This window comes from Prunus persica, chromosome G4, assembly GCF_000346465.2.
Source record: "Prunus persica cultivar Lovell chromosome G4, Prunus_persica_NCBIv2, whole genome shotgun sequence".
Classification (NCBI taxonomy): Eukaryota; Viridiplantae; Streptophyta; class Magnoliopsida; order Rosales; family Rosaceae; genus Prunus; species Prunus persica.
Window position 1 is genome coordinate 2,687,359 of NC_034012.1, and position 18,526 is coordinate 2,705,884.

Genomic DNA, 18,526 nt, shown 5'->3' on the forward strand with positions numbered 1-18,526 from the left:
ATCCTTTTTTATAGTTTTTATTCCACGTGGAAATGATAAAAACAGAAACCAGTCAACTTGTCAACCTGTTGAATCTGTCCCTGAAGACCATCCGCCTCTATAAGCAGAAAAACTTATATGAAGCGAGAATAGCATTGTTGGGCTATTCTTGACTAATTACATACATCATAATTTGCACAAATCGTAGATTCCAATCCTAAAAGCGCCTAACCTAAAAGCGCTTTGATTTGCAAAAGTCGTAGATTCCAACCTTCATGACATCTTATTGTTGTGTGTGAAAAATTCCTTTTCACTTGTAGTTTTATTTATGACTTGTATTTTAAAAAAAAAAAAAAAAAGAGTACAATATTTCTGCATAAAGTAGGGTTTTTTTTTTCTTTTCTCTGTATGTCTTATTGTTGTGCCCTAAACAAGTAATGTTTGCATCAATAGTTAACAAATTACCCCGAACACCAAAAAGAGACCAAAAGTCCAAAGCCGATCCAAAGGGTACTCAAGAATGAACTAGGACAGGGAAAATGTCTAAACTGACCCACCACAAGGAATGAAAAAGAACAAAAAAATTATCATAACATATGCGTACTACAGTCTTTCCTTTTCTCCCCATGTTTTCTTCCTCTTTTCACACCTATTGAGCCCATTTTCTCCATTGCTGCAGCAAAAGCTTGAAAGAACTTTTGCTTATCTTTTGCCAACGCCTGGACAATAGGCTTGGTTCTTGGGTCCAAAGATAAAGCTTGGTCTGATGCTAGCAAGCCCAACTTAGCCTCTAGGTTCCCATAATAGGCATGGTCAAACACAAACGGTGTGGTGACATCAAATGGTGCAACGATGTCAGCATTTCCACCATAATGTGGGCATGACATTCTTAGGGCCCTCAGGAGTCTCGGGTCGATAACCGGGTCGGGCTGCTTGGATCCCCTGTAGTCATAGAGCCTGCTTACAAAGTTCTGGCAATGAGCAAAGCCGAAGGTATGTGCACCAGAAAGAACAACCAGGTCTTCAAGTGTTAGGCCTTTTGAACTGAAGAGTTTGAGTAGCTGATCCACTGTGAAATTTGCTTGGGGAATATTTGAGGCCACTTTTGAGGCCATTGATATTTTCCCATCCCACCTCCCTTTCTTAACTTGATAGTATGGACCCCCTGCCTGCCCGCCCCCATTGAAATTCAAATTAGAAAAAAAATGTCAATACGCATGTAAAATTAAAAGGGTAATGATTTTGACACTTCCACCCTCTCGCTTTAGTTTCCGGCACAATGTGTGTACATACAAATTATAAAATACTCGATTTGGAGGAGTGCCGGGAGCTAAATTGGGAGTGTCAAAAGCATGGCATTACAGGTCCACATTGCAGCATTATAGATTAGAAGGCAAAGGCAGAGAATCTTTGGCACTTACCAAGTGGACATAATCTCTGGCTGAAATTGCAAGTATGTCTGCACAAGACACAACACCAGGACACTTGCTCTCCACAACAGCTTTGGCCTTCCTCACACTTTCAAAGCCTTCTTCTCTCAGGTCCTTGTTATCAGGTGCATCCTTCTCTGCCAACATTTTGTTCCCCTGCTGCTTTGAGCTTATGATTATCGATGCATCACAACCCTTCAATATATTCGAACCCAAAATTGTCAAAAGAGACAGACTGACAAAAATTAATACATTAAAATGCACGTGCATGTAGAAAATTTAAACCAAACCAATGTGCATTGTTAGATGGAGTTGTGATTACTTCAACAAAGCAGTCATGGAAGAAAAGGCGAATGGTTGCCGGGCCGGAAACAGGTGATTCTTTGAACTGTTGGGATGTGATGGAGCCGATGAGCTGCTCAACTTGAGGACATGATTTGGCATAGTAATTAACAGAGAGTTGGCGGTTTGGGTGAGTCGTCTTGGTCCTGGTTGTAGCTGAACAAATGACAGTGGTGTTGTACAGAATGAGCAGCAAGAAAATGGACAAAGAAATGTATGTAAAAGAGGAAGAAGAAGAAGAGGTAAGGACAGGCATGTTTTGTAACTTTGGATTATGGTGCAGCTTAGGACAAGGAAAGAACCAATGCCAATAGTGGAGCAGAATATAAAAGTGAAGAAGTTGGGAGAGGAAGTTTGTTTGGGACAAATTACCCTTCGGTTGAAAAATAAAAGAGAAACAGGACCCGTGAAGCCGAGTGAAGTGGAAACACATGAAGGTCTAATTTATCAAAAGCCAAAAAGGAAGCAGCAGAGCAGCCCCTTTGAGGCTTTCAAAGTTATAAAATTACACAAGTGGACTGGCTGTTAGTTATTTATGTCATTTGAATCAAACTAAAAATATATTTATAAGGAGGTCTAGATGCTTAAATGTCACGTTTATAGAGACTCTATCATTCACGGGTATGCCTATTTGTGATCCTCAATCATTCTTGATTGAACAACAAAGTAGCCAATTATTGTCTTACCACCTCTTTTTTCTCTTTTGATTCTGTTTAGATAAGGTAACTTAATCATTTTCTAACAGAAGTGTTATTTGAGGAGTGTGTTTCAATGCGTGATTGGTTTGGAATACCGTCGCAGTGACATCCCGATGTAAGTAAGTTATTCGGGAGAGGACCCCCAACCCACTGACCATCCAAACCTGATGAATTCTTTTATTGCAGAGCATGCGCAAGGAGGGACCTTATCAGATCATAAACTCTTCTTACATGCATTGCTTTTAAAGCTCTTTGGTCTGATCCATTTGTTTTCATTTACAGTCTGAGAAGTTAAAAGTAGCTTATTCAGTTGCCCATTTATGCTTGTCTCACGAAGTGTAAGCTTTTTGTTGTGAGTGCAGTAAAAGCTGTGGACCATCTGATGTATGGACCTGAAAAAGAGAAGAGAAAGCAGCCGAAGGCTAAATAAAAAGGTTAAATGAAAGGTGGGAGCCCAGGCCCCCCCCACCCCCAAAAGCAGATTAATGATGGTAAATTGGGTTTTGCATAACAAATGCTTATTAGTTATTATGTTATTGGATAAATATTATTACTTATTTTGTCAAATTGGCAGGAGCCCACAACCTAATGCTTATAATGCTTTGCATATTTTCATTCACTAGGTCCTCTGTTTTGTTTCAGCTTTTTAACAGAAAAATGATTTGCTTGAAACCTGCAGGCTCTTTTTTTATTTTTTTCAGGCCAAAAAAGAGACAAAAAATGTGCAGCCTTTGAAGTCAAACTCTAAAACACATCAGTTTTCCTGTGAGGATCTTAAAATAAGGAACATGGTGTGGTGGGTAGCGGCTGCAGAGACTCTGAGTTGCACATCAAGTACAAATTTATATAATCTGTTAAACAGAGGATTAAATAAAATGTGAAGCTTGTGATTTATGGAAGAAGACAATGGCAACTTAGTTATAGCAGCTTTTTTCCTTTGCATTTTTTATATGCCAATGTCACTTTTAAAAAAGGAATAAATAAAAATTATTTCTCTAAAGAATAACTTTTCCCATGTCATCTCTTTCTTTCTACTGCTTAAGAGACAAATAACTCTAGCTTATGACCTGCTGGTCCACATGGTTGATGGGGAGTCTTTATCTATTGTTTAGTTATTTATGTTGCAAAATGAGGTGCCTCGCTTTATCTAGGGATGAGACTCATAAGGATTGATTTGGACTTAATTGCAATTAAGTCGAAGTTAATGCCACAAATGAGACAAAATGCTATGACGTTATTATTATTCTTTTCTTTTCTTTTTTTAAATCCATCTTTTTGTTTGTTTGTTTTTTTTTTGAGAAAAAGAATTCATTCATAGAACCAAAGACGTACAATGAACGACGTGATACAGTGGCCTCGTTGAACCCTTCTTTGGACAACCTCATGGGACAAACCCCAGGGAAGGAAAAAGTATCACACATGTTATGAACTAACAAGAGAGTCTGATTCATGTCACTTTGGACTATTACAATAAAAGAACAAATCAAAAACAAAAAGTAACACATAGACCTCGGACAAGAATCGCAACTATAGACCAACACAATAAACTCACATGAGAGGACCGCAGAACATCCCAATCGTCAAAAGAAGCCTTTTATGAGCAAAATCATAGTCTTTTGACACCCACACAAACTGCAAGACATACCATAGAAGAAATCAGGAGAGAACACGCAAGATGAACACATAAACAACAGTAAAAGGGACCCTAAGAAGCACTCCACTTCAACTCAGAACTGGACAAAGAAAACCTCCTATGACCAAATATAGTTCTTTGGTTGGCGCAGAGTAGAGAAGAGCACCACATCCCAACAACTACCACTAGCGTCGCTTTTGCCACTGAAACATAGACAAAACATCAGGCACTAGGTATCACAACTATCTCGAGGAGAGACACAATCCAGCGTCACTACTGTAGCCGTTGTCGAGATAAAGATAACACCAACCACCTAGAACACTGCAAAAACAATCAACAAAACAAAGAGACAAATAGATCTAAACTATCTGGATAGGAGAAGAGGGGATAAGAGGAAGACAAAAGATGAGATAAAAAGAATGGGAGATGAGGAGAGGAAGATGAAGATGGGCGGAAGGGAGTAGGGGCAGTGGCCACCTCCCCCCTTAGCTTCCTTGCTGTTGGTTGTTGGCAAAGAGAAAGAGGACTAGAGTGCGGTTAGGATTTTATGTCTAAATCCATCTCAATCTATTGACTTATTTCAGTTGAATGTTTGAAGTAGAGACTTGACCAATTTGTATAATAAATCATGGTTCTTGAATATCCGTTTCATACAAAAAAGAAATACTCCCAACTAAATATCAAGGTCAACTTGGTACACACAGGAAGAATCAACCTACGAAATTCAACCATGCCAATAATTGCTTTTGAAAGGTTTGACTTGAAATCTGATAGGAGTGGGCTGGTGTTAAAAGGGAAGAAGAATACAAAACAAATGGTCAGCAATTGGGGCTACAGAACATGTTCATTCAATTTGACCAAAACAAAAAACAAAACAACACGTTCATTCAATAAGACTATAAGAGAGGCAACGTCTACATCCAAGTGTAATGTTGCACCACGGAACCTCCAATCTGAATATGCCAATATGAACAAGGCGTGAAAAAAATGACAACGTTGAAAGCTGAAAAAGATGAGATGCACGGTATGTAGCTTACACAGCCTTAGACACTGCCTCCAACTCTGATCTGAGAATTGGTTCCTCAAATCACAAAATTGTAAGGTTTAAAACCTGAGGAAAATGAAACTTACATTCTTATGTTTCTCTTAATCTTTTAGAACAAGTCACATTGATTAATCTCCCATTTCACTAGTCTTCTTTCATTGCAGACCTAGTCAAGGATGATAATACGGCGTTTTCTTTTGCCACACAATCACAATCACAAATTTTACCTAGCATGTCATATATAAACAAGCTATGTGGGAAAGGTTCTGCCATCTACTTTACACAATCAAAGTTTCAAAACCCGATGTCTTTTCCTTTCACCACAGCTAATACAGTCCATAGACTTTGGATCTTGTTTCCTGTGCTCATTATTCTCTCCTATGGTTATGGACTTGGAGCGCTAAATAGCAGCGATGTCACCAACGTTGGCGCAATCATTAATTTCAACTCCCGTATTGGGAAAGAACAGAAAGCTGCCATGGAAGTTGCAGCTGAGGACTTCAACAACCGTTCAAAGACTCATAAGCTAATCCTTCATTTTCGAGACTCCGGCAGAGATCCCTTTCGTGCTGCTTCTGCTGGTTAGTAAACACATGATGGTAATTATAACAGTCATCACCATGTAATTAGCTTGAACATAAAGTACTTATGGAATTTTCTCTTTATTTAAATTTTTGTTGCAGCTGAAGAGCTGATAAAGGAAAAGAAAGTAGAAGCGATAGTTGGCATGGAGACTTGGCAAGAAGCAGCTCAAGTAGCTGATCATGCAGGAAACCAATCTAAAGTTCCAGTGATTTCATTTGCAGCACCAACTATAACCCCGCCCCTAATGCAACGCCGCTGGCCTCATTTGATACGAATGGCAACAGATGCTTCTGCTCAAATGAAATGCATTGCTGATTTAGTTTCTGCCTACCATTGGAAAAGGGTTGTTGTAATATACGAAGACGATGGCTATGGTGGTGCTGTAGGGACGCTAGCTGTTTTATCTGAGGCTCTTCGAGACGTTGGTTCAAAGATTGAGCACCGTTTGATTCTCCCACGAGTTTCTTCTCTGTCTAACCCAAATTGGGTTGAGCTAGAAGAGCTATTGAAGCTTCCCTTCATACAGTCTCGGGTATTTATTGTTCTTCAGTCATCTTTATCTACAGTTACTCATCTGTTCAGGGTGGCTAAGAAGATGGAACTTGTAGGAAGAGACTCAGCTTGGATAATCACAGAGAGTATTGTTAGTTTGCTTGACTCTCTTGACAGCTCTGATATGTCCACTATGGAAGGCACTTTAGGAACCAAGACCTATTATGCCAAAAATACTAATTCTTATGCCAAGTTCCAGAATGAATTCCAAACAAAATTTTCAGAAGAAGATAACTCCAAGCCAGGAATTTATGCTCTTCGAGCATTCGATACGATGACAATCATTACACAGGCCCTAAGAAGAATGACTAGTAACAGTTCTACTAGTAACCTTCAGGAGCTGTTTAACACATTGTTCAACAACTACACCGGTCTAAGTGGGAAAATGTACTTTAAAGAAGGTGGGGTGCTGTTGTATTCTCCTAAGTTCAGGATCATAAATATTGTGGATGGGAAGACAGACAAAGAATTAATCTCTTGGACACCAGAGGTTGGGTTCTCACCAAGCCTTGTTAACCAAGGCACAAACAGCAGTAATGGTGTTGGCATAATTTGGCCCGGGAATGTAACAAGTGCTCCCAAGGGCTGGGCTATGCCTACTGATGAGAAGAAAATGAGAATTCTGGTTCCAGGTATAACTTCCTTCTACAAATTTGTGAAGGTTGATTGGTCCAGGCAGGACTCAGATGAGAAGAAATTTGATGGTTTCTGCATTGCGCTTTTCAAAATGATAGTTAGTAATTTGAGTTATTCTCTGCCATATGAAATTGAAGCAAGAAATGGCTCCTATGATAGTCTGATAAATCTGGTCCAAGATAAGGTAAGAGCTTTATTTATATATATTTTTATTTTCTAATTAGTCCATTTGCTCCATGCTGAAATTTCATATATACTTTCTGTTGCATTTGATTTGTTTCTGATAGAGAAAATGTATGTTTGTCTTGTTTCATCCAAATACTAATCAACGGAAGACTTATGATGCTGTGGTTGGTGATATAACCGTACTATCGGAACGACTGGAGAAAGTGGATTTCACTCAGCCATATCTGGAGTCTGGTTTGTCAATGATTGTTCCAGAAAACTATGAGGAGTCAACATGGTTATTTCTGAAGCCTTTTACTTGGCAAATGTGGGTGGTGACCGGTGGCATTTTGATCTACACAACGTTGATAGTGTGGTTCCTGGAGCGCCCATCCAATCCAGAATTTGGTGGCCGTTTTAAGGATCAAATTCGCACAGCAACTTGGTTCACCTTCTCGTCTTTGTTCTTTGCTCACAGTAAGTAACCAATTTCAGACATTAGTATAAGCCTAAGTGCCTAACTATGAAAAGGGTTGGTCCAAAATTGTTAGAGAACTAATATAAATCCATGAATTATTCATCTTGCAGGAGAGAAAATCTACAGCAACTTGACTAGAGTAGTTGTTATAGAGTGGCTGTTTGTTGTATTGATCCTAAGCTCAAGCTACACTGCTAATCTGTCCTCAATGCTTACCATCAAAGGACTGAACCCGAATGTAACAGGCATTGAAACGCTGAAGAGAACCAACGCAAAAATTGGTTCTGATGCAGATTCTTTTATCCTGAACTACCTGGAGGTTGTTCTTGGATTCAAAAATAGCAACATCATCGAAGTAGGCCCCCAATACAATGTGGACGACTTCAAGAGCAAACGTATATCTGCTGCCTTTCTTGAACTCCCATATGCAGAAGTGTTCATCAACCAGAACTGCAAGGGGTATACTTCCACTGCACCAAACTACAGATTTGGAGGATTCAGCTTTGTGAGTAGTAATGTGACTACATATGCATAAAAGATGTCATCTTGGTATTCGAATGAATTCGAATATTTGCGAAACTAATCAAATTGTTTTCATGTTCACCATTCAATACAGGCATTCCAGCAAGGCTCTCCAATAGCCAGGGATTTCACTAAGGCCATTCTAGAGCTATTGGAGAATGGAGAACTGAAGAAACTTCAAACACGTTGGCTGACCACACCCGAGGGGGAGTGTTCAAACAATGCAACTTCAAACACACCAGAAAGCTTGAGCCTCAAGAATTTCTCCGGCCTCTTTATAATAACCAGCGTTACTTCCACCCTTTGTTTGCTCCTATCTCTTGTTATCTTGATGAGGAAGCGTCAGCAGCAAGAAGCAGACCAAGGCAATGCAAGTCCAAGTCCAAGTGATGGAAGTCTTTGGAACAGAACTGTTAGAATAGCAGGATTTATTAATCAAAGTCTTAGCATTCCAAAGGGAGCTCCATCTTTTGCTAATGTAGAGGAATGGAGTTCTCCATTAAGGTGGGATTATACCTCCACTTCCAACACTCCTGAGCATCCACAGGCCTTTATGGAGCCAGCACAAATTGAATTCATTCCACAGGAATCTATAGAACAAAGGCAATAGTATATGTATATTAGTGAAAATTAACTCCATACCAGATTTTGTTTTTATTCTTCTATTTTAATTTGGTTTTGATAAATACCCTCAGGCCAGATTTGGCTCTGTCAATTGTATGAAATTAATGTTATATTAACAAAGAGTGCAAGGAGGTAAACAATCTTGTTTACAAAGTATTTTGAAACATTAACAAAGAATTACTAAATTGTTATGAATAAAAATAAAATAAAATATTTTTTTGGCTTGGTAAAACTTCCGCTTTTTTAACAAATAGTCCATCGTAACGTCCCTTCACTTTTCCTAATCTTTGGGTTTCTCGTTCGGAAGGTGTTTGATAAAATTCCCGAATGTCCTCCTCCCTCCTTAGTAGCTAGCTTTGCAGCAGCGAGTCACAATCCCAATTACCACCTTACTTCTTCAAACACGCCAATATTTTCCAAAATGCGAAGAGCCTCAAGGATCATTTCACTACCAGCTTCGAATTTCATCGCCCATGCTTCTTCTTCTGCTTGCGCTGTAAACAAACACTCCTTCACTACGTTGACTGCGCAACAAAATCATCACAACCTGCACCTGCAATCGTTTCCTGGAGATTTTCTGAAATGGGGTTCGCTTGGTTTCTTTAGGACGTCGAGCTTTGCTACTGGGTTCGCGCCCTTGAAGCCTAAGCCGTTGGGGTCCATTATTGATGTTGAGAGGGTTAAGGATCGCTCAGCCGAGGACATCGCTTCAGCTTGGGACGATGTAAGCCTCAGTTCCTTACTTCTCTACGCCTCTAAATGTACATTTCACTGCGCAAGTTTATCCCTTTGTCATGTTTTGAAATGGGTTTTGGTAGATTGGTTCGATTTTGTTTTGAATTATAAAATTTTTGCAGAAGTTTGTTTCATTTGCTATGTTGGTTGAAGTGGTAAAAGCTGCTTAATACTTGTCACTGTAAGGTCTAATTTTGTTATAGCTTAAGTTTCGCACTTTTGAAGATTTCAAGCTCACACTTTCTGCTAGTTGAGCCAGAGTCTTGTCTCCATCTTGTCCCTTGATTTTGATATGAATCGAATATGTATCAGAAAATGGAAGTTTGCTTTAGTAATGAGCTTTTGCATATTTCTTGATGCTTCCTTCCCTATGACATTTATGTGCCAATTTGAGCTGTCTGCTGCTTGAGGCCTCGGTGTTTTTTGTCCCCAATTTTCATGATCTCCTCAAGAACTAAAATTTACTATTACCATGATCAGAAGAATGCTTTCCTTTATTTGTCCACAGCGTGTGTATGTATGAGCCTCTTTAACTCCACTGGCCACAGTTTGAAACGTGTTTTGTAAACTGAGGCAAATATTTCTGAACAGCAGATTGAATAAGCACCATGTGTAGAAAATTGCATTGCCAGTCTCTCATACCTTTGAATATCTTTTGCCTGAACTGTGCATTTAAACTGAAAAGTTGTATCTTTAGCTATTTTGCATGTGGATTTAGGAATGGTCTCGCTTATTGTTTCATTAGTGTGTTACTCAGTGAATTGACTTCCTTCGTGAGACCATACTTATTATTGTCTAGTGTTATTTATTTTTGGGATGGGTTGAGTTTTATCAGTTTCACCTGGGAAGAGGTCATATTGGTGCATCCATGAAAGCAAACCTGTATCACCTGCTGGAGCATAGAGCAGCGGAATGGTAATCTGTTTACGTGACGCTTGTTTTCCGTTGTTTTCTTTCCTCTTTTTGTTATATTAACTTTAAACTTGTCTATCCTGGCAGCCGGTATTTTGTCATTCCCTTGTGGAGAGGAGGTGGTTATACTACAATGTTTGCACAAGGTTTGGTCTCTAGTCGCTTTCTTTTATCACTGTGTGTACTACTCTTTGTAGTTAGTGCATCTTGCATTTACTACTGAACAGTGTAAATTTTGTGTAGAAGCTCAATTGTGGGGTAAACTTGCTTTTCTTAGTTTATGCCATTAATATGTCAGAGTTATCTATGATCTTCTTTGATTTTTTCAAAGAGCAGGTAAAGGCCAGCTGATGGGACCTCACAGGATGAGGGGCATTTTGCAATGTTGCAAATCAGTAGAGAATTTTCTCACTAGAGTACAAAACTAAAGAGTCTGAACAAACTTCTCTGACTATAAGAATTAAAAAATTGGATTATGCCCCTTATTGTGTCTAAATGAACTCAATTTTTCATTCAAAACTTTCTTGCAGTGCAGACGCCACACATGCTTTTCACTGGTCTTGAAGATTACAAGGCAAAGGGAACTCAAGCTGCTCCCTACTTCGCTGTAACTTACTACAATGAATTTGCGGAAAGCAAAGACATGGTGCTTATCCGTGGCGATGTCGTAATGCCCAGCAAACTCAGTGACTCAGAGGCAAAATGGCTTCTGGAGACCACCCAATCATTTTATGTGAACGATACAAGGTATAAGCTGGTTGAACGATTCAACAGACAAACACACGATTTTGAGTTCAAGGATGTCTTGCAAGCATTGGAAATACCCAATCTGTGATTTCTCCAACAGAAAGGAATTCATCTTAGTAGCAGCGATAGAAGCTTTGTCAATAATGGAGAATTAGCTTCATTAGTTTTGCAAGGGGGCGTTGTACTTGTGAGAGTGTCATCATCCTACACAATGTTAAATGCACACAGCAAATGAAATGGAGAAGGAGAGAGTCTTATACTGGGTAGCATATTTCATACTGACTTGTGCCCTGAAGTTTCTGAGTGTCCATTTTTCTTTTCTTGTTGACCAATTCTTTGGTGTTATAAAGAGTAGAACTTGAGACGATGATGAGTTCTTTCATCCCTCTTTTAGATTTAAGTTCTCGTTCGGAGTTGCATGCTCCATTTCTTAATGGGAACCTCTTTGGCAATATAACTCTCTGTGCTAATTTTGGATCTTCCATTAAGCAGGATCATGATCCAACGTTAATATAATTTCGACTAAAATTTATGTGGTCTAACTCCTCGAGATTCAGAGAAGAAAAGAAAATCTGATATTTCGGATCCAGTAAGCTCATCATTTGCATTCTTGAGGATTTAATCATTCCTTGGGATAAAACACACTACTCTGACTCCGTGACCTTCAACCCGAGATTTTTGAGATTTTGAGATCTGGTGTTCGGGACCCTGGTGCCCAAGAATTGGATCAGAAATACCAAAATCGAACACAAAATAGCAATATTTTTAACCCTATATATTGTTATGCATTGAAATTATTGTATCCAATGTAGTGTAGTCCAGTCTAATTCAATCCCTTAACAACAATGCAATCCCGGATCCTGGCGTCCAAGATAGAATTCGGAATACCAAAATCCAACCAAAAATAGCATTGATTAATTAATCCAACTTTGTAAATTGTAATCATATGTTATGCCAAATGTTAAATGTTATTGAATTTATCTCATCCAATCTAGTGCATTCCTAACATTAAGGCATCTATTATATGATAAATTCATATCATGACTGACTTTCTTGTTGCAATAATTTGATAGTCATCATGTAATAAATTGACACGATCGTTTGTGGAATATTTGTTGAATTATTGGATCATTTTCATTACTAACAGATGTAATATAATTATCTTTACTGGATCCTCATTGACGAGCCCAAACACGGTGGGTTTTAAAGTCGAAGAGAAACGTGTCTCGGTTTCTTGGTAAAGACTTCAGACAAAGCCCAAAGGTCCGACGACACGTCGTCGTTAAAGAAGACATGATAAAGTAAAGGCGTATCCGCAGAGAAGCTTCCGCTTTTTATCTTGCCGATCAAACCCTCTCTCGGCTTCTTCTTCTTCTTCAGTAACTCTCTCTCTCTCTCTCTCTCACTCCTTCACACTCCTAAAGCCAAAAAGCCTGTAAGTAAATAAAACCTGTACGCCCACCGAAACCCTAGTTTCAATTTCCAAAAATAATAACTATGAAATATTTTCGAATACCTTTGTATAATAATAATTCAATTTTTTGTTCCAAATTTCGCTCAGCTTCAGAGCCAGAAGAGCCCCAATGACAGACCCCTCCGACGAGGCCAAGAACATCGAGAAGCTCTACGAGTTCGGCGAGCGACTCAATGAGTCCAAGGACAAGTCCCAGGTCCCCCGCCCATTCTCTCATATTTGGGGTTTTTTTTTTGTCGAAATTTTATTTTTAGGGTTTTGGGTTTTAATAGTTTGGGATTTTTCTTTGTCCTTTCAGAATGTGGCTGATTACCAGGGGATTATTGATGCGGCCAAGACGAGCATCAAGGCCAAACAGTTGGCTGCGCAGCTTATTCCTAGGTTCTTCAAGTTCTTCCCCGACCTTTCGGAGTCTGCCATCTATACCCACATTGATTTGATTGAAGAAGAAGAGCTCGGGGTCAGTTCATATTTGTATACCCATTCATAAATACATGTGTAGTTCAATCATTTGGATTCTTCTCTTCATAGTAAATAATAAGGGGATGCAGAGCAATAGGTTGAATTACCATATAGAGAAGAGTTGTAAACTATAGGACTTCTTGTTTGAGTAGGAAGATTTCGGAAAATATGAGGCATTTCTTACTTTTCGTGGAGGATTAGATCCAGTAACTGGAGGTCTATGCATTTATTGCATCTTATGCTATATTTGGTAACTGGAAAATTGAGGGATTTTTTCTAAAATAAAAATTGATTCGTATACAAAATTGTTTAGTTTGATTTGACATAGTCAAAGCAATGTACAGCGGTAGCTGTATGTTATTCTTGTCTGGGGGTTTTGTTACTCGGCTCAAAGTTTTAATTTTCATCATTTATGAAATGTGCAGGTTCGAGTTCAAGCTATTCGGGGCCTTCCCCTTTTCTGCAAGGATACACCTGAGCAGATTGCAAAAATTGTAGACATTCTTGTGCAACTCCTTGCCGCTGGTAAATTATTATTTGTCATTGTTTTTGCGATTCTGATTTTGGGAGTCTATTGATTGTGTTATATGAGTCTGATGTTGGGATTTGTTGATGTTTTTAGAGGAATTTGTGGAGCGTGATGCTGTGCATAAAGCACTTATGTCCCTTTTGAGGCAAGATGTGAAAGGTAAATGTGCGGACTTATAAACTGAAAGGCTGTGATTAAGATTACAGATTATTTTATGGAAGGATTTTGGTATAAGCTATATTCTTTCTAACTTTCATTTCAGCACCTGATACATGTCGGATCCATGTAAAATCTAACTCTTTCATAATATACATTATCTTCTTGTATGTGTAGTTTCTTTGACAGCCTTATTCAAGCACATTGGGAGTGTTGATGAACCAAGCACAGATGAGTTTATTCGTGAGAAGGTTTTAACCTTTATTCGAGAGAAGGTAAAACCATTATGTGTAATCCCCAATACGGTTATTATCATGACTCTCTTTATCATAACTGGAGAATGATTGCCGTTGCAGGTGTTTTCAATTAAATCTGAACTTTTGAAGCCTCAGGAGGAAATGGAAAGGCATATTACTGACTTGATAAAAAAGGTGTGGTTATAAGTGATATTTCAACTGTTTTCATGTGTATGTTTAGAGGCTTAAACCCGTCCTTAAAGCACCTCTATAAGTATTCTTTTGGAGTGTGGTATGCTCTGCTAGTCTTCTGCATTGCTTTGTTACCTCTGTCGTTGATTGATATGCGGTCCTCTTCCCCTCATGCTACAGTTAGTTTTAAAAAAACTTTTGGAAGTTATGATCTCTTCAATTTTATTTTACTATTCTGTTGTAAGGTAGCAAGATGTATCACTAATATGATTGAGTCCAATTGCAGAGTTTAGAAGATGTAACTGGGGCAGAATTTAGAATGTTTATGGACTTCTTAAAAAGTTTGAGCATATTTGGGGAGAAAGCTCCTCCTGAACGCATGAAAGAACTAATTGGTATTATTGAAGGACAAGCTGATTTAGATGCCCAATTCAATGTAAGTGTTTGATTTATTGTGTTGATTTTAAGGATAATTAAATAGCAGCTTTGAGCAAGTATACTATGCAAAATATGCTGGAAATGAATATGGAATTATTCCTTTGTGATATTACTGCTTAAGAATGTAGGTGGGTATCAAATATATTATTTTTAATCACTATGGTGCTTTTAATAACTTTTCTGCGAAATGGTTGGAATGCAGGTTTCGGATGCAGATCATATTGACAGGTTGATATCTTGCTTGTTCATGGCTCTGCCATTTGTTGTGGTATGCCCTCTCATATTATAGCCTTATTCCTTGCAATTTTGCTGTGCAATTTTTTTTTTTTGGCAATCAAGTGTCAGCCCTGTTTATTCATATTATTTTGTTTGTACAGAGGGGTGCGTCAAGCAGCAAATTCCTCAACTATTTGAACAAACACATCCTTCCTGTTTCAGATAAGGTAACATCTATACTTTTAATGTTCTGGTATACTCTTCCAGTATGGGCGCCAAGTTTCTTGGTAATTTAGAGAGTGTTATTTCTATATTCTTGTTTTCATAAATTGAGTCAGTATTGCCCCAAATAAAATTGAGTAAGGACAGCCTTAAAAAAAGTGGTATATGTATAATTGAAATTTGGGATAGAATAACTATTTCTCTGACTTTATTGATTTATGTGTGAAATGTGTTATCTCTTACCCAAAATGAATAAATAAATTTGTTATCAGAATTTGGGATGATATATCATATTTACTAGTGATTATGTTTTTCCATCAACTAGGTATAAGAATGAGAGCTTGTATTACTCGCGTTAGAAAAACAAAAGAAGTGGGGAAGAACTGGCATTGGTCTTCTAATCTTGTTTTGTCATCTTTTATTTTACTTTTTCTTGAATCAAATACTCAATAGCTTAAGTAGCGTTTAGACCAAATAGTTAATTCCTTTATTGTCCATATTATGCGAGAATTTTAATAGGTCTATAAGTAGTCATGCTGTCTTCTTACTCGTCTATACTAGTTACAAGGACCCTGAGAAATGATGACTAGATTCTGATATGAAATCAAGGGACGTTAGGGAAAATAGCATTAGGAAAATTACATGGGAATACGGTACTTGCTAGCATTTTAGTGATATAAAAAAAAAAAGTGAAAATACATCTCAATGTTAATAGTATCTTTACTAGAATATTTGGCAATATTTCTTTGATGATGATGATGCTGTCTTTATGGTGTTTTGTTCAAATGGGAAACCTTGTAAAATATATTTATTCAAACAATATTTTATCTGTCAGCTTCCTGACGAACGAAGGCTAGATTTGCTCAAAGCCCTTGCAGAAGTTTCACCTTACACAACTCCACAAGATTCACGTCAGATTCTTCCTTCTGTTGTTCAGCTGTTAAAGGTACCATTCCATATACTCACAATTATTAGGAAATGGACTATGTAGTGTGAAGATCCAACCTTTAGACCACTCTCCACAATTGGAATCAATGTTTTCAAAACCATGCATACCACAAGGCATTTTATTACCCGAAAGACAAGGCACAAGCCTTTTGGGATTCAAATTATTACGATCAGAATAAATTTAAAATAGGGACTCTTATATTAGTTATAGTTCAACCATAATAAACAATCTCAGAATAATATCCAATTATTAGCAGAGAGCGCCTCAAGGTGATCCTCTGCTGCCTTGCTATCAGGTGTGCCTCAATTGCGCCTCTAAAAACACTGATTAGGATTGATATATTTGCATTCACTCTTTGGATAGCAGTATCAATATAATTTTTTAATGGGTTCCAGGGCTGGATAACAATACCATTTCCTGAATCATTTTTTGTATATTGTCTTGTCGCAAAATAATTATCATCTATGTCTTTTTTCTTTTATAGAAAAACATGCCTCGGAGAAAGACTGGAGAGGAGTTTAACTTCACTTATGTAGAATGCTTGTTGTACACATTTCATCATCTTTCTCACAAGGTTTGTTTGGCTTCTAATGAACCTCCCTTGTTAATACTACTGTGAATCAACATTGTGTAGTGCTTACTTGACTGCTTTATGAAATAGGTTCCAAATGCTACTAACAGTCTATGCGGTTACAAGATAGTGACTGGACAACCATCAGATAGGCTTGGGGAGGACTTTTCGGAGCAGTATAAGGAATTTACTGAGAGGTGGTTTTTCTTCTTCATCTATCTTTTATTGCTTATTATAGTTTATATTATTTCTTTGTCATTTTGCATCCAATATAATTGGGCCCTAGCTCAGGTGGTGGTGAATTATGGTTTTTTTTTTTTTCCTGGTTGGTGGGTGTCCTTTTCTGTTTTGTGGAGTGAGGGGGTGGTAGGGGGTGGCATGCCTGTTTGCATGCAATAAGATTGGGCCAAGTTTTCAGGTTCAGTCTTACCCTTTTTTATTCCGAAAAAGGAACAAACGGAAACTGCATTCAATTGAAAAGGCCTAGCCTATCCACACAATAGCAAGTTTTAGTCTTTTTATTATTATTTATGATGAGGGTAGTTGCCCCCAATTGAGGAGAATCCCGTGGTTGAAAGTTTGGGGGCTATGCAAGTTACTGATATCTTACATGGAGGATTATCAAGTTGCTGCACCTTTATAACTGAAAGTGTTTTGATTGATTGCCGCAGGTTGAGTTATGTTGAGGAGCTAACTAGGGCCACCATGAAGAAATTAACCCAGGGAATGGCTGAAAAGAACAAAGCTATGGCAGCTGCAAAATCTGACGAAGCGAAGGATAGCATTGTGAGTTGATTCTATTTAGATTTCACAGTATCTTGTGGACCTTTTCTGATCTTAAAAACAATATTTTTATGATGTGCAGAAAACGGAAAAGCAGAATACTACAACTGGGTTGCGAACCTGCAATAACATATTGGCAATGACAAAGGTGAATGAATTGTTTGAGAATTATGAATGCACAATAATTAATTCATGAGCTTTAACTAATCTTTAAATGATTCTTAACAAATGTAGACTCTGCATTCAAAAACGCCCTCATTTATTGGAGACAAGAGCATCAACCTATCTTGGAAAGAAGTGACAAAACCTGTTGTGCCCTCTAACACACCTGCCACAGGGTAATATCAATTTTCTTGGTCCTATATAATAAGCTTGTGGAAACAAGATTTTTTATCCTAATGAAATTATGCATACTTGAAAAGATCCAGTTTTATTTTGTTTACACGTAATGGTGCAGAACAAAACGACCTGCTAATCCTGCCAATGGACCTGGGAATATGACTTCAAAGAAAGGCCGTGGAGGTGGCGGTTTACAAAATCAGCTTGTCAATAGAGCATTTGAAGGTTTATCTCATGGTGGAAGAAGCGGGGGTGGGGGAAGGAGCAGAGGCAGGGGGTGGGGTGGACGTGGAAGGGGAAGGGGTTACAGGTAGCTTCGCAGTGTGAAAATTCTTGGAAATCAGGATGGTGAGAGATGCTCCACAGGAATACATATATGAGTACGTGATGTATTGAATTCTTCTCTTAGGAACAAGTTTTGTTTCATTGAGGAAGCTGATTAGTTATAGATTCATTGTGGATTAACAGTACTTATTGTGTTCCTCTGGAGCCCTGTCCAAGAAGAACGGCTACCGGATTAGTGCCTCTGAGTTGTCAATCCCCTAAGAAAAAAATTATGCAGTAGCCCGGGACCATTCCAGGAATCTGTCCATACTTTTAAGTGCATCCATGTTGTGTTTGTTCCAGTGAAGATTGCCTTCAGGGGAATACTTATAATACTGATAATCAGTGTATCACTTTGTTATTATGGCTTTCAGATTATGACAGAGACCTTAGACTGATAGATATTGCTTTTTTTCTCATCTGTATTTTTAATCAAAGACCCCTAACTGTTGCAAAACCTCGTACTGTTGCACGTTATTTATCAACGGTCCTTAACCGATAGGGGACAGAAAGTGGTAAAGGCCAAATGGGCGGGCCTGGTTGCATCTTAAC

General features: G+C 38.3%; 4 protein-coding genes across 8 annotated transcripts; 3 read left to right on the forward strand and 1 right to left on the reverse strand.

The window, feature by feature from the left end:
- LOC18778890 (peroxidase 19) lies at nucleotides 503-2,514 on the reverse strand. The gene is made up of 3 exons (XM_007214047.2): nucleotides 1,732-2,514; nucleotides 1,401-1,604; nucleotides 503-1,148 (listed from the first exon to the last, which is right to left on the reverse strand). Exons 1-3 carry the CDS (start codon nucleotides 2,182-2,184, stop codon nucleotides 567-569), a joined length of 1,239 nt encoding a protein of 412 aa, XP_007214109.2. The 5' UTR covers nucleotides 2,185-2,514; the 3' UTR covers nucleotides 503-566.
- LOC18780840 (glutamate receptor 2.7) lies at nucleotides 5,153-8,821 on the forward strand. Of its 2 annotated transcripts, none has more exons than XM_020562135.1 (5): nucleotides 5,153-5,708; nucleotides 5,811-7,084; nucleotides 7,236-7,542; nucleotides 7,654-8,002; nucleotides 8,160-8,286. In XM_020562135.1, exons 1-5 carry the CDS (start codon nucleotides 5,360-5,362, stop codon nucleotides 8,182-8,184), a joined length of 2,304 nt encoding a protein of 767 aa, XP_020417724.1. In that variant the 5' UTR covers nucleotides 5,153-5,359; the 3' UTR covers nucleotides 8,185-8,286. The 2 variants fall into 2 exon arrangements, with proteins under 2 accessions (XP_020417724.1, XP_020417723.1); XM_020562134.1 differs by having other exon boundaries at nucleotides 5,167-5,708; nucleotides 7,654-8,048; nucleotides 8,160-8,821.
- On the forward strand, nucleotides 8,912-11,540 carry LOC18779820 (ATP synthase mitochondrial F1 complex assembly factor 1). Its single transcript, XM_007211852.2, has 4 exons — nucleotides 8,912-9,413; nucleotides 10,260-10,339; nucleotides 10,424-10,482; nucleotides 10,867-11,540. Exons 1-4 carry the CDS (start codon nucleotides 9,111-9,113, stop codon nucleotides 11,169-11,171), a joined length of 747 nt encoding a protein of 248 aa, XP_007211914.1. The 5' UTR covers nucleotides 8,912-9,110; the 3' UTR covers nucleotides 11,172-11,540.
- On the forward strand, nucleotides 12,397-18,431 carry LOC18778696 (apoptosis inhibitor 5-like protein API5). Of its 4 annotated transcripts, XR_002271109.1 has the most exons (18): nucleotides 12,397-12,518; nucleotides 12,645-12,753; nucleotides 12,856-13,017; nucleotides 13,445-13,544; nucleotides 13,642-13,707; nucleotides 13,882-13,979; nucleotides 14,061-14,135; nucleotides 14,419-14,568; nucleotides 14,773-14,838; nucleotides 14,948-15,013; nucleotides 15,844-15,954; nucleotides 16,442-16,531; nucleotides 16,619-16,725; nucleotides 17,200-17,314; nucleotides 17,394-17,459; nucleotides 17,546-17,649; nucleotides 17,769-18,030; nucleotides 18,119-18,431. XR_002271109.1 is itself a non-coding variant. In XM_007212316.2 (17 exons), the coding sequence occupies exons 2-17, from the start codon at nucleotides 12,667-12,669 to the stop codon at nucleotides 17,962-17,964; spliced, it is 1,659 nt and encodes a 552-aa protein (XP_007212378.1). In that variant the 5' UTR covers nucleotides 12,397-12,518; nucleotides 12,645-12,666; the 3' UTR covers nucleotides 17,965-18,431. The 4 variants fall into 4 exon arrangements, 3 of the variants coding, with proteins under 3 accessions (XP_007212378.1, XP_020417143.1, XP_020417142.1); XM_007212316.2 differs by having other exon boundaries at nucleotides 17,769-18,431; XM_020561553.1 differs by having other exon boundaries at nucleotides 12,413-12,535; nucleotides 17,769-18,431.

Coding starts and splice junctions, on each gene's coding strand:
- LOC18778890 (XM_007214047.2), bottom strand. CDS start 2,184: ATGTGTTTCCACTTCACTCGGCTTCACGGGTCCTGTTTCTCTTTTATT. Junction 1,605..1,731: donor TCCATGACTGCTTTGTTGAA/GTAATCACAACT, acceptor AATATATTGAAG/GGTTGTGATGCATCGATAAT. Junction 1,149..1,400: donor CCAGAGATTATGTCCACTTG/GTAAGTGCCAAA, acceptor GGGGGCGGGCAG/GCAGGGGGTCCATACTATCA.
- LOC18778696 (XM_007212316.2), top strand. CDS start 12,667: ATGACAGACCCCTCCGACGAGGCCAAGAACATCGAGAAGCTCTACGAG. Junction 12,754..12,855: donor AGTCCAAGGACAAGTCCCAG/GTCCCCCGCCCA, acceptor TTGTCCTTTCAG/AATGTGGCTGATTACCAGGG. Junction 15,014..15,843: donor TCCTTCCTGTTTCAGATAAG/GTAACATCTATA, acceptor TTTATCTGTCAG/CTTCCTGACGAACGAAGGCT.
- LOC18779820 (XM_007211852.2), top strand. CDS start 9,111: ATGCGAAGAGCCTCAAGGATCATTTCACTACCAGCTTCGAATTTCATC. Junction 10,340..10,423: donor GAGCATAGAGCAGCGGAATG/GTAATCTGTTTA, acceptor CTATCCTGGCAG/CCGGTATTTTGTCATTCCCT. Junction 10,483..10,866: donor TACTACAATGTTTGCACAAG/GTTTGGTCTCTA, acceptor ACTTTCTTGCAG/TGCAGACGCCACACATGCTT.
- LOC18780840 (XM_020562134.1), top strand. CDS start 5,360: ATGTCATATATAAACAAGCTATGTGGGAAAGGTTCTGCCATCTACTTT. Junction 7,085..7,235: donor TAAATCTGGTCCAAGATAAG/GTAAGAGCTTTA, acceptor AATCAACGGAAG/ACTTATGATGCTGTGGTTGG. Junction 8,049..8,159: donor GATTTGGAGGATTCAGCTTT/GTGAGTAGTAAT, acceptor CATTCAATACAG/GCATTCCAGCAAGGCTCTCC.